The 13,880-nt window shown below is 41.2% G+C and overlaps 1 protein-coding gene across 1 annotated transcript; it reads right to left on the bottom strand.

Annotated features, from left to right (window-relative positions):
* Positions 1-13,281: 13,281 nt before the first annotated feature.
* Positions 13,282-13,596, bottom strand: LOC138870497 (uncharacterized). The gene has a single exon (XM_070148306.1). It carries the CDS (start codon positions 13,594-13,596, stop codon positions 13,282-13,284), a length of 315 nt encoding a protein of 104 aa, XP_070004407.1.
* Positions 13,597-13,880: the final 284 nt, after the last annotated feature.

Here is a 13,880-nt window from a genome sequence, read left to right as displayed (position 1 = left end):
AATAATAGTATCGCCCATCGAAGTAGATACACAAACAGATGAAACAAGAGACTCACGGGGCGTATCCAAATAACGAGCAAAATATGATGACACATATAAAAAAGTGGAACCGGGATCAAATAACACAGAGGCATCTCTGCGGTAGACTGAGACAATACCTGTAATCACAGCATCTGGTCTACCTGGGAGTGCATAGAAACGAGCCTGACCACCACCTAATTGACCTCCCCCTCTAGGGCGACCCCTAGCTGACTGACCCCCACCCCTAGCTACCTAAGTGGGTGGTGAAGTAACTGGAGCTAAAGTCGAGGGCTGACCCCTCTGCTGGGACATACCCTCAAGAAGATGAGGGCACTCCCTCCTCATATGCCCAAACTCTCCACACTCATAACAACTCCCCGGTGTTGGAGACGGGGACTGAAGGGAACCCTTGGCATCGGAATGACCAGTAAAAGGACCTGGCATAGAAGAATCCTGAACTGACGGAGCACGGGATGAACTCTGGGCTAGAACGACACTGAGTGATGAATGGCCCTGATGAGAACTATGAGAACCATGACCTGATGATGCCCCACGATAACCTGGGCAAGCTGACTGAGCTTGCCTGAATGGACGACCTCTATCGTGCTGAAACTAACCCCTCGAAGGAGCACCCCCAAAGCTACCAGATCCTCGAGGCCTCTTGGCCTCCCTCTCCTCTCGCTCCTGGCAACGAACTGACTCAATCTCGAAGGCGATACCAACAACCTCCTCAATCTCCCTAGTCATGAGAATCCGAAGCTGATATGTGAGGCCATCAACGAACCTCCTGATCCTCTCTCGATCCGTGGGAACCTACAGACCGCATGGCGAGCTAACTTAGAAAACCACATCTCATATTGCGTCACAGTCATATCTCCCTAACGTAATTGCTCGAACTGCATACACAGATCCTCTCTGCGAGGTTGTGGCACATACTTCTCCAGAAAGAGAACGGAAAACTGCTACTAGGTAAGGGGTGTTGCACCAACAGGCCTACGCCTCTCATAAGCCTCCCACCAAGTAAAAGTAGCTCCAAAAAACTGAAAAGTAGTAAACACTACACTACTGGTCTCCAGAATACCCGATGTATGAAGAATCCTCTAACACTTGTCAAAGAAACCCTATGCATCCTCACCCTCAGTACCACTAAAAGTCGGAGGCTGAAGTCTACCAAACCTCTCCAATCGACGTTGCTCATTGTTAGGCATAACTGTCACCACAAACTCTTGAGCGGGTACAACCAGCTAGGCTAGAGGTGCCCCTGGTGTCTGAAGTCCCTGCATAACCTGCTCAGGTGTGCGAGCAATGGGAGTCTGAGTACCTCTCCCGGCCTGAGAAGTAGCTGCTACCATAGTAACAGAGACTACCTGAGCCAACCCAGTGCATACTGATAGAATCTGAGCTAAAGCCTCCTGAAGGCCTGGAATCACAATAGGCATAGCTGGTGCCTGAGCTGGTGCTGCTGGAGTGTCCGCAACTGGTACCTTGCAATCTCCGGTAAGCTCCGATAATGCTGGGAACCCTCACTCTGTCGCTCGGACACCTGGATCTGTGCACAAGGTGCAGGGAGCAACGTGAGTATCAACTCAGTAAGTAACTAAAGTAAATAAGGTCTGAGTGCAGTGACGAGCAGTTAAAAATCATATGTAAAAGTGTACAACAGACTATCAAATCACCTCAACAGTTCAAAATGCCAAATTCTTCGTAAAAACTTCAGTTTCAGTTGAAATACTTTGAAATTATTTACTTAGTAGTTTTCAACAGAGGCTTATTATAAAAAAAAGAGTGAAATCAGCAAAAAAGTCATAAATGGGCCCCTCAAGTAAGGTATCACTCATATATATAGACTCTCGGACAAGCCTCTTGGTCATTCGTGACTCAGCTCTTATCGCACAGTACTCAGCTCAACCCTCTGGCTCAAAAATATCTCATACTAGTCATAATTATAATAATCGTTGTGGCGTGCAGCCCGATCCATAGTTTATAGTCGACTACGCTCACTGAGGGCGTACAGACTTCGGAGGGGCTCCTACAGCCCAAGCGTCATATCGCTGCGATGCTCAGCCTGATCCAATATATACATCGTTGCGACGCGCAGCCTAATCCATATAAGTATTGCTGCGACGTGCAGCCCGATCCATAATATATACATATACTATTGCTGCGGCGTGCAGCCCGATCCGTAATATATATATATATATATATATATATATATATATATATGTCCTCAACCTCTCTCAGTCATTAACCTCACAGCCCCTCGGGCATAATAGTGGAAATCAGGGGGGAACTCAGCCCAAACAGCTTTCACTTTTTAAGAAGTAGAGTGATAAAACTACGTTTAAACAATAAACAAGTATAACATGACTGAGGATATGCTTTCAACAAATAGAGTGAGGAAAACAGTAAAAATGCCCATAAGGGTCTCAAAAGGTCGGAACAAGGCCTCAAACATGGCATACAATCCATAATATAATATCAATCTCCAAAATACGTGATATCATAAGATTTCAATTCAAATACGTGGCTTAATAGTCGGTACGGGACAAGACAAGTCACAATCCCTACCAGTGCATGCCCACACACTCGTCACCTAGCATGTGTGTCACCTCATTTGTCAAAACAATACGAAATACCGGATTTTATACCCTCAGTTTCGGATGTACAATGGTTACTTTCCTCAAACCGGATGAATTACTACCTTGCGACGCCTTTGCCTCTCGCCTCGGCCTCAACTTACACCGAATCTTCCCAAAATTCAGAATCATAATATTAGAATATGCTAAGGGAACGAAGCACATGCAAAAATAATTAAATTATACCAAAAATCCCAAAATTGGTCCAACCCGACCCCAGGACCCAGGTCTCGAAATTCGATAAAAATCACATCAATGGAATCTTTATCCCCCCACGAGTTCATACATACCAAGAATACTAAAATCCAACCACAAATGACCCATCAAATCCCTAGATCAAGGTCTCATGTTTTCAAGCCCTAACTCCCCAATTTAGGCTTCAAATCCCCAAATTTTATGTTTAATTAGGTGGAAGTCACAATAGGATCGAGTATTAAGTCCATAATTCTTACCTCCAAGAAGTTCTCTTTGATTCCCTCTTCAATCTCTCTCAAAAATCTCCAAAACCGAGTCAAAAATAGTGAACTTAGGCCAAAAATCGTGAATATGGCTTTTTAAACAATCTGCCCAGAAATTTGAAATCCTTCTTCGTGAACGCGGTCAAAGCCTCGTGTTTGCGAAACACAAAAATACCGTTGACCAAAAATCCTCTTACACGAACGCGATATCCCCATCGCGAACGCGATGAACAATGACCCAGCCCTTCGTGAACGCGGGACCCTCATCGCGAACGTGAAGGCCAATGCTCCTACCTCATACCCCAACCCTTCACAAACACGAGGGTCCACTCCGAACGAGAAGCACAATTGTCTGCATCACTACCAGCAGATTTTCTGCAATCGTTTTCAACTTGAAATGATCTATTCAACCACCGGAAACTCACCCGAGGCCCTCGGGACCTCAACCAAACCCGTCAACATATCCCATAACTTCATTAAAACTTGTTCCAACCTTTGGGACGCTCAAAACAACATCAAAACACCAAAATCACATCGGATTCAAGCCAAAAATTCCAAAAACTTTCAAATTTCGCTTTCGATCATAAGGTCTATCAAACCACGTCCGAATGACCTGAAATTTTGCACACACATCCCAAATGACACAACAGACCTACTACAACTTCCAGAATTCCATTCTGACCCTTATACCAAAATCTCACCTATCAACCGGAAAACGCCAAAATTCCAATTTCGCCAATTCAAGCATAAATCTACTCCGGACCTCCAAAACACAGTCCGATCACGCTCCTAAGTCCTAAATCATCTCCCGAAACTATACGAACCATCAGAATTCACATTTGAGGCCTTATTCATATAAGTCAACATCCAGTTGACTTTTCCAACTTAAGATTACTCAAAAGAGACTAAGTGTCTCAAACCTTACCAAAACTTCTCTGAACCCAAACCAATCAACCCGATAACATATAATACAGCTAAACAAAATAATAAGAAGCAGAAATGGGGAAAATGGAGCGGTAACTCATGAAACAACTGTCCGGGTCGTTACAATAATCTTCCTTGATACTTGTGGTTGAAAATCAAGAGTAGATTTTCCGCTAAATTGATTGTGCTATCTTAGCCTTCCTTCTTTGGATAGCTTCCCAGATACTTAGTTGGCTCATCTTTTCTTTGTTGATCTTTCTGCTTTACAACGTCTACTTTTCTGAGATTTGATTGCCTGCAATGAGAGCAAGTTACTGTTATTATTAAAACCAAAATCTAACAACGTTCATTATAAATTCACCATATTTAGAGGCTAAAATATATTTAACCTCCAAAAGTTTGAAAAATCTAGTTGAATGACCTTATGAGCTATAGAAATAGTTAAGTGATTTTTCTGTTACAAACAAAAGAAAGATAACTTTACTAAGTAATTTCAAATAGTTAAGTAATCTTATGAGTAATGGATAAGTTAGCTTGACTTATAATATATATATATATATATATATATATATATATATATATATATATATATATATATATTTTTATTGATGAGTATGATATCGAAACCTAAAAAAAAAATAATATATAACCGATTAAACTGCACTGTAGAAACTTTTCATGTTGTACGCATATATGTCTTAAATCCCATAACAAATAGTTGAAGGGAAACAATTAAATATGATTTCTCATGCATTTTGACTATACATATGGGACTTAGATACTGCATTATTTTCACCTTTAGCCAATTACATGTCTCGGAATGCCACTACAAACCTTCTCCAATATTTGGCATCAGCTACTGGAAATGAAATTGTACACTTCCTCAAAAACTCATCTCTACTTTTAGGTATTCATAGTTTTATATTTATTACGCTTTAGGTTTAATTACGGAGAAAAATAACAGAAATAGTTATCAAGTCATTGCCTTTGCTTCTGTTTCTTTTCTTGTTTGTTAAGATGGAAAATAAAATAACAATGGAGCTTAGCAATCTCATGAAGGTCAAAATTCATAACTATAACACAAATATGGATGAGGAAATTAAAAAGCAACACATGAAACACATAGAGCAATGCTAGTTCAATTTCTTAAAAAGAAAAAGAAAGATAAGTGAAAAAGATTAGACCATATGTCACGACCCAAAATCTACTCATATCGTGATGGATCCTATCATGATACTAGGCCAGCCAATTATTACCCATTCACTCTGTTTTCCAATTTAAGACATAAGAAAAATCATATTTTTAAACAGAAGTTCAATAAGATAAAAATAGAACTCAAATCCATCCGAAAGAAATACATAATCCCGACCTCGGGTGTCACTAAGTCATGAGCAACATACTACAACTGTCTGAAATATAAAAGACTACATAGTCTGAGAATGTCTAAATAATAGTACTATAAGGAAGATAAGGAAGGAGAAGGCGGAACTGCGGTCGCCAAACAGCTACCTTGCAATCTCCACAGAAAGTCCTCCACTGGCATGATCAGCAACCACTACCGTGGCCCTAGATACCTGGATCTGCACACAAGGGTGCAGGGGTTAATGTGAGTAGACTAACTTAGTAAGTAACAAGTCCAAACTATGGACTGACGGTAGTGACGAACCAAACCTCAACAGGTTGCAACAAATAATTGTACGGAAAAATAGACATGCTTACAGTTCATGTAGTTCTCAACTGTAATTAAACACAGTATGTACGATATAGAGTGTAAAGCTCAGCAAACTATGAGTACCAATGCATAGATAGCATGCTCAATGTTATGTATAATACCTCCGCTCACAGTGCTCAACCACTCGGTACTGTATACGGCCCGCTCGGCCTAGGGAAGATCCATCCCGGAATATATACATATCATAGACTATAAGTCACCCAGTACCGAGGAAAAATAGGCCAATCCAGCCTCATGGAGAAGATCCATCTACATACCAATACTTCGGAAAAGATCCATGTCTATGGAAGATCCATCCCTCAATATCATCAACTATTGCGCTCATTGGGGGTGTAAAAACTCCGGAGGGGCTTCTCTGAGCCCAAGAATTATATCAATGGCAACGAAGGCACGATTAATATCATTGTTGCGGCGTACAGCCCGATCTGATACTACCAATCAATATCCGGCTCTCGGCCCACTCAGTCAATACTCTCTAGTCTCACACACATGGGCTAAGATGTCCTGATACAAGCCCGAACAATGGTATGATATGTCAAATAGCAATAATTGAGACTAAGGCATGATATAATATGCATGAACAGGACTGAGTATAGAATATACATGAAACTAATGACATGACAGCAAGAAACGACCTCTCGGGTCTCAACAATATAGGCGTGAAGCCTTAACATGATGTTTAGCATGATTTGTAGCTTATAAACCTAATCACATAATTACAAAACAATATCAGCAAGGAAGTGTCACTACGCGGTGCCATGGAATGATCTAGGTCGCATTTCTCACGGTGCATGCCCACACGCCCGTCACTTGGCATTGCATCACCTCAATAGTAATCATAAAACACACAGTTCGGGGTTTCGAATCCTCAGAACCAAATTTGGAAGCATTACTTACCTCAATCCAAGCGAAACTCTAGCCCGCGACGCCTTTTCCTCTCGATTCGACCTCCAAATTCCCTGAATCTAACAAAAATCAGAACCATAATGTCAATATATATTCAGGGAACAAAACCCATGCGGAAATAATCAAATGACAACACAAATCTCGAAATTGGTCAAACCCGACCCCCGAACCCATGTCTCGGAATCCGACAAAATTTACACCAATGGAATCCTTATTCCCCCACGAGCTCATTCATACCAAAAGTACCAAAATCCAACCACAAATGACCCCTCAAATCCCTAATTTTAGGCCTCATATTTTTCAAGCCCTAATCCACAATTCGCTACTGATTTTCCCATAGATTTCAAGCTTACAACCTTAAAAATCATCATAAAAATACGTTTGGGAACCAAAGACCTTACCTCTACGAAACCCTCTTGAATTCTCCCTTGAATTTGCACTCCAAAGCTTCTTCCCGTTTGAAATGTTATGAAAAATAGCTCAAATTCGTGAAGAAAACCTTTTATACTTTCTGAGCCAGGCTTTTTGCAGCTGCGGTCCCTTCACAGCACCTACGGTACCGTATCTGCGACCAAAGCACCGCATCTGTGGTTTTCACTTAAAACCAAAATTCCGCATCTGCGCCTCACCTTCCGCACCTGCGGTCTCGCATGTGCGACCAATCATCCGCATCTGCGCTTCAGCCCTTCAGACCAAATTCCGCATCTGCGGTTAGCCTTCCACTTCTGCAGTCCTGCACTTGCGGTCCCCAAGACGCATGTGCGGTTATGACAGAAACTCAACAGCTTCAACTGCAAACCAAACTTCCCGTCAACCATCCGAAATCACCCCGAGGCCCACGGGACCTCAACCAAAAGCATGAACAAGTCATATACCACTATCCAAATTATACCAATCTTCAAAACACCTCAAACAACATCAAATCAACAAACTAACATCGGATTCAAGCCTAAGGTTCCAAAATCTTCTGAATTCCGCTTTTGATCAAAAAGTCTATCAAACCTTGTCCGAATGACCTAAAATTTTGCATGCACGTCACATTTGACACAACGAACCTACTGCAACTTCCAGAACTCCATTCCAACCCCTATATCAAAATCTCACCTATCAACCGGAAATGCTGAAATTCCAATTTCACCAATTCAAACCTAAATCTACTCCGGACCTCCAAAATACATTCCGATCACGCTCCTAAGTTCCAAATTACCTCCCAAAGCAATCCAAACCATCAGAATTCACATTCGAGCCCTTTTTCACATAAGTCAACATCCGGTTGACTTTTCCATCCTAGGCTTACTCAAAAGAGACTAAGTGTCTCATTCCTTTCCAAAACCTCACCGAACCCGAACCAATCAACTCGATAACATATATTATGGCTGAACAAAAATATAAGAAGTAGAAATAGGGGAAATGGAGCGGTAACTCATGAAACGACCGGTCGAGTTGTTACACTATACTACTAGGGGAGTCTTCAATAATCATAATGGAGATTGAATTATAGGATTTTTCACAGTACTTGTACCCTGAATCACACTAATGCTGAATTCCTTGCCCTTAAATTTGACCTTCAACTACCACTGGATCAACAAATGCTGCTATTGGAATTGAGATTGATCCAGTGGAGGTCATTTCACTAAAAGAAAGTAATTTTCCTATTTATAACTCTATATTTTACGACCATAGAGTGTTAATGTAAGCATAGTAGAATTTAGCGGTTCAACATACATTTAGAGAAGGCAATACAATGGGACATCTCTTGGTAAAAGAAGGATCAAAGTTGGCCAAAGCAAACATGAAACTGTTTACCCGTAAAATTGTACAGTTGAATTTATACGTGGTTTCTAGACAAGTGAATTAATTTGATCCTGAAATAATAAAATAATTGAAGAAATATGCAATACTTAGCCTTGAGATGAAGATAAAATAGCATAAACAGTAGTTCCGGTAGCAAGGCTTTCGAGCATAATAGTAATGAAATCAAAAAGTAAGAAGGTAAAATTGTGTAAAGCTTTTAATGGATTATAACGTAAGTTTGCTAGAAAATTTGTATCCTTTACAATGATAACAGAGCTCACTATTTTTAGCTACATCTAGGAACAATGTCCTAGGATTATTCCTTTCTTTAATGTCAATTATGAAGGTCACTGAAGAATGTATAACGGCAGACATGAATGACAAATTCTTTATAAAGGGCAGTGTGCTAAATATTGTAGAATATTCTCCGTTAAATGCTATCGGGTGGCAGACATTTATTGTATCTTTATGAGAATCATTCTTTCCGGTAACAAATGGAACAATTGTCTTCGATTTTAGCTATCTTCTGTCTTCGGCTCCACGTGTCACTCTCTTACGCAATTACTTAGCATATCATATTTTACCCTATACAGTTAGTCCCCCTGCTTTTCGGTGACATAGCTTTGTGGTAGAAAATTGTTTTTCGCGGGAATTTCTTTGACCCCCTCTGAAAAGTTCTGACGGTTGATTAGACGCACGCCTCTCTGCATTTAATACCCCAAACACGCGTCATCCTACGATTCAACATAACTTTTAACGGTTATCGAGGTAATTTTGGCCACAAATTTAGCCGCCTAACCTTTACTTATACACATCTATCTCCTTTATTCACACCCCATAATTCTCCAAAATCTCTTCATTCAATTTGTACTTTGTTCTTCAACCTCTCTTTAACTCTCCTCATACGAGAAAATATTTTCCTTTTTCTATAACATATAATGGCTTTTTCCACAAAAAATATCAGTTCCTCAAAGAACAAAAATAAAGCCGATGAAGTCGCTCCTCCTACAGTAAGCACCATCATCCCTAGAAGTCTTGTCACAGCTAAAGATATTGAAGAGAAATTTCCTTCTATTAGACCTCGTACATGGGCCGTTAGCATATATCCTTCATCCATGTGTTCTTCTAGTATTCTTGATGTGAAGGAAGATTGTCATTTCCAGGATTTGGACATTATTGCTCTTGATCTGGCGGAGCGGGTAAACTTACCCAAGAAAGGTTTCATGTACTTCTAAATGCATCCCTTCACTTTGGGGACATTTTCTTTGAGAGGAGAGCTTGACTCCGTTATTGTGGAGTTTTGCCTCTGCTACCAGGTATGCTTGGTGCATGTGTGTCCCTCTATGTAGAGGAGAATCACTTGTCTTCGGTGCCTGTGCCAAGAAACGGGGGAGGAGATATCCTTAGCTCATATGATGAACCTTTATTTCCCGAAGATCTTCCGTGGGGGGATGATTAACTTCAGCAAGCGAGGCCACCATGCACTGCTATCCAACATGGATGATGATAACGATCGTGGGTGGATGAAACAATTTGTTTTAGTTGCCACCAGTGACATCATCCCGTCCTCGTCTCCTTCCTTCCCAGAATTGTGGAACCGCACTCGCAAGTATACAGTTTGCTTCTACTCTTGTTAAAGATCCTTCCTCGTTATTATTAACTTTTCTTCCTTTACCTGCTTCAGCGACTCTGTGGGTTCCCCATAGGGTTGAGGGCTTGGACGATTGGGTTCAAATAATTTTGGACGTTACTAAGCCGAAAACCCGTTCGTGGAAAGAGTTGTCCCTGAAATATGGGTGGAAGGCCAAAACTCATGGTAAGTTGAACTCATCTTGTCCTTACCTTTTCTTATAAGAAAATTGCATGATTCTTCTCTCCTGTTGAATATAGGTCTACCCCAGGTCTCAGTTGTCATCCCAGAAGAGGACGTTTTGGCTGATCCTGCTCATGCACCGAGGCTGCTACAGAAAGCTTTTTCATAGACAGGCATCTCCAAGCATGCTTCTGGTGCAAGTTCCTCTTCTCAAAGTCCTCGTCTGGAGAACAAGCAACCAAAAAGAAGGTGTTCTTCCGCGGCCCGGGGGGGAGAATAAGAGGGCAAAGAATGTTGCCCCCAGTCGTCTACGAAAGTCGTAGTGACGAGCCCCCTTCCCGCTCCGGTCATAGATACTGTGATGATTGATGATGGAGAAGTTAGCGAGGATGGGGCTTCTGTACATAAAATATGATGACATTCCTCAATTCAACAAACTGCTCAATCTATTCAGTTAGTTACACCGAAAGAGGACGATGCATCGGCGCTCTGGGGTTGAAATGGTGTAAAATGCCAACTCCCGTTTTCAGATCCCAGTCTCTATGCCCGGTATTGTGGGGCCGAGTACCGGGCCCCTGCCATCTTAAGTTTACTAGCAACCAACAACCGGCACTGCACTTGCTGCAACTACTTCTCACCCTTCAACGCCATCAGTTTCATCTCCTTCTTCACCAACTTTTCCACCAGAAACTGCTACATCATCTTCGCCAGTTGCATCTATCCGAAAAGAGGATGTTTTCCTCTCCCAGTCCCCATTTCATGGGAATTTTGGGCAAGACAATGCAACTTCCTTAGAAGATCCGCAAAAGATAGGAGTGTTACTCTCTCGGTCTCTACCAAGTGAAATTTTGCTATCCCGGCTGGTAGAACTTACGAACTATTTAAAGCCTTTGGCTTTAGAAAAAATATTGGGAAAAGATACAGGCTCTCTCAGGAGAGCGTTTGTTGAATAATGGCATGCACAATGCCACAACGGTACACTCTTCATTTTCTTTTTCATTTCTTTTATCTTATGATTGAATAAATATCTTGAGTTTGCCTTTTTTGTTTTGCAGGCAAATTTCCTTTCTTCCGAGGGCCTCTAGATGTTGATTCAGGAAAAAGAAGAACTTACCTCCGGGCGGGATCAACTTTTGGATGAGCGAGACCAAACTTCTGCTCGCCTCTTAGAATTGGAAGCCAAAGCTTTTGAGGTCGTTGTGTTGGAGGCGAATTTGTAACAAAGTGAGCAAGAAGTGGAAACCTATAGCCAATAGATTGCCCCGCTAAGCGTTCAATTTGAAGAGGCCAAGGCCAAATGTTCTTAAGTCCATAGTGTCATTCTTGCTGCATCCGATCGTGAGCCTGCCTCCGCTGAGAGATAGACCAACTTGAAGGCAGCCTTGAACTCCAAAACTGAAGAGCTTGCTGTTGTGGGGGTGAAATATGCTCAATTGTATGAGAAGTATAAGAAGACCATTAAGCATAATAGAATTTTTAGATTTATTGTTTGCGAACTCGACGTTAGCCTCAAGTCCATTAGATCCACCCGAGAAGACCTTTTTGCCGAGGTTAACCAACTTAAAGAAGAACTCAAGCGCTGAGCAGCTCCCTCATTGTTGAAAAATCTTATGTTATGTACATCATGAGGAGAAAAACCTTGGAAGAGGCTAAAGTAGGTATCATTGACTTTGATCCTGAAATTGCTAAAGACCGTGAGCTACAGTCAACTGCTAAAAGGGGTCTCCCGGCAGGGCCTGATGCTTCTTGTTCTTCTGGTTCCGGTTCTGAAACCTCAGGAACTGAAGAGGAACCAGAGGGCGAAGATGTTGAAGGCCAAACTAATGAGGGCTAAGATGTTGAGCCATCAGCAGATTTACCCACTTCTCCAAGGGGCACGGACGCTTCCCTTCCTCCAGGTTCTGAAGATGCAGAAGTTTAGCTTTTTCTTTTTTTTCCCAACTTTTATACCTATGTCATTTTGGCACATTTGTTGTGAATAAAAACATCTTTTGCTCAAGTATTGGATGAGTCTTTATGTGTTCTTTCATTTGAACATTTATGCAAATTTTAATCTTTGCATTCTTTCTTGCTTAAGTGTTTTGTGCAAGTTTTACTGTTTACGTCTGATTATGTAAGGCCTTGGGTGTATTTTTCCCCCAAAAACTGAATTTCGAGCACAAGTTCTTCCAAAATCAACCCTTTATCGTACGGGTTTTTATAAGAGAGCGCCCTCTTATGTTTACGGTGATCTTGAAGAGGAAGTCTCCTGGTCATTACGACACTAGCATTTGAAGTACTTGTTTAACTTTCAAATGACAGAATCAATTCATCGATCAGACAAGAAACAAGATAGAAATAAAAGGACTTTACTTTATTCCTTCCATATTCAAAAAGTATATAAGCATTCGTTATGCTAAAAAGAAATTATCATTTCTTGTGGCTAACTTGTACAACTTATTTCTACGGGATTGGCTGTGCAATCCCCGGTCTCGATGATACAACTATGTTTCCAGTTTTCGTATTTCGATCGACGTGAAAGTCATTATTGTTGTATCCTCATATCATTCCCCACCACTGCTTGAATGCGAAGAAAGCGAATTGGAACACTGGAAGTTTTGCACCTTCGAGGATTCCACCAATGAATTGTTAGATAATATTCAGTGTGGTAACAAACTTCACTTCCCCTTAGGAATTTATGTTATCGACCCAAAGACTATCTAACAATCCCCTAGTGGTTTGCACTTGTGAATGGTCGGGTAACCTTTGCTTGATAGCAAGCTTAATTTCCTGGTGAGAATTTTTCTATCGAGCCAAAGATTATCTAACCACTTCAGAGTGGTTCTTTGCTTGTGTGCCTTGCTATTAAAAGTCGTATTAGCTCTGTTGAAACCTTCTTTGTGGTAGGCTTTCCGTTGCTTCCTCATTAAAAACCTTGCCAGAAAAATCCAATTGTGACAAAAAAGTGGACGAAGGGAAAAAGAGTGTAGAACATACTTTCAGTACAGGTGATGTTCATCAGCAATAATATCTCTTGAGTTGTGCCACATTCCACTTGCTTGATAACTTTTCTCCATTCTGAGTCTCCAACTCGTATGAACCTTTCCCAGTGACAGTTGAAACCTGATAGGGACCTTCCCAGGCTGGACCTAGCTTCCCTGCGTTGAGTTCCCAGGTGTTTTGAGTTACTTTCCTTAGAACTAAATCTCCCACTTTGAAGTAACGGAGGTTGGCTCTTCGATTATAATATCTTTCTATTCTCTGCTTTTGCGCTGCCATTCTTATATGTGCCAAGTCCCTGCGCTCATCGAGTAGCTCCAAGTTGACTAACATCGCTTTGTTCTTTGTTTCTTCACTTGCATGGAAATATTTCAAGGTGAGCTACCCTACTTCTACCGGGATTAAGGCTTCTTCACCATGCACAAGGGAGAAAGGAGTTTCTCCTATGCTCGATCTCACGACCCAAAATCCATTAAAGGTCGTGATGGCGACGGACACCGCTGTCAGGCATGCCAACAATTTAATACTCAATTTAGGTCTCTTTGTTTTTAAAATATCATTGAAATCATAGAAGTACTTCAATTAAATAGTAGAAGGTGGAAAAATTTAGAGTAAAT

This window comes from Nicotiana sylvestris, chromosome 6, assembly GCF_000393655.2.
Source record: "Nicotiana sylvestris chromosome 6, ASM39365v2, whole genome shotgun sequence".
In the NCBI taxonomy this organism is placed as follows: Eukaryota; Viridiplantae; Streptophyta; class Magnoliopsida; order Solanales; family Solanaceae; genus Nicotiana; species Nicotiana sylvestris.
The sequence above is the reverse complement of the archived record's forward strand: the minus strand, read 5'-3'. Positions and strand labels throughout refer to the sequence as shown.

Bases quoted from the DNA above. Each gene is read 5' to 3' on its own strand.
- LOC138870497 (XM_070148306.1), bottom strand. From the start codon at position 13,596: ATGTTAGTCAACTTGGAGCTACTCGATGAGCGCAGGGACTTGGCACAT.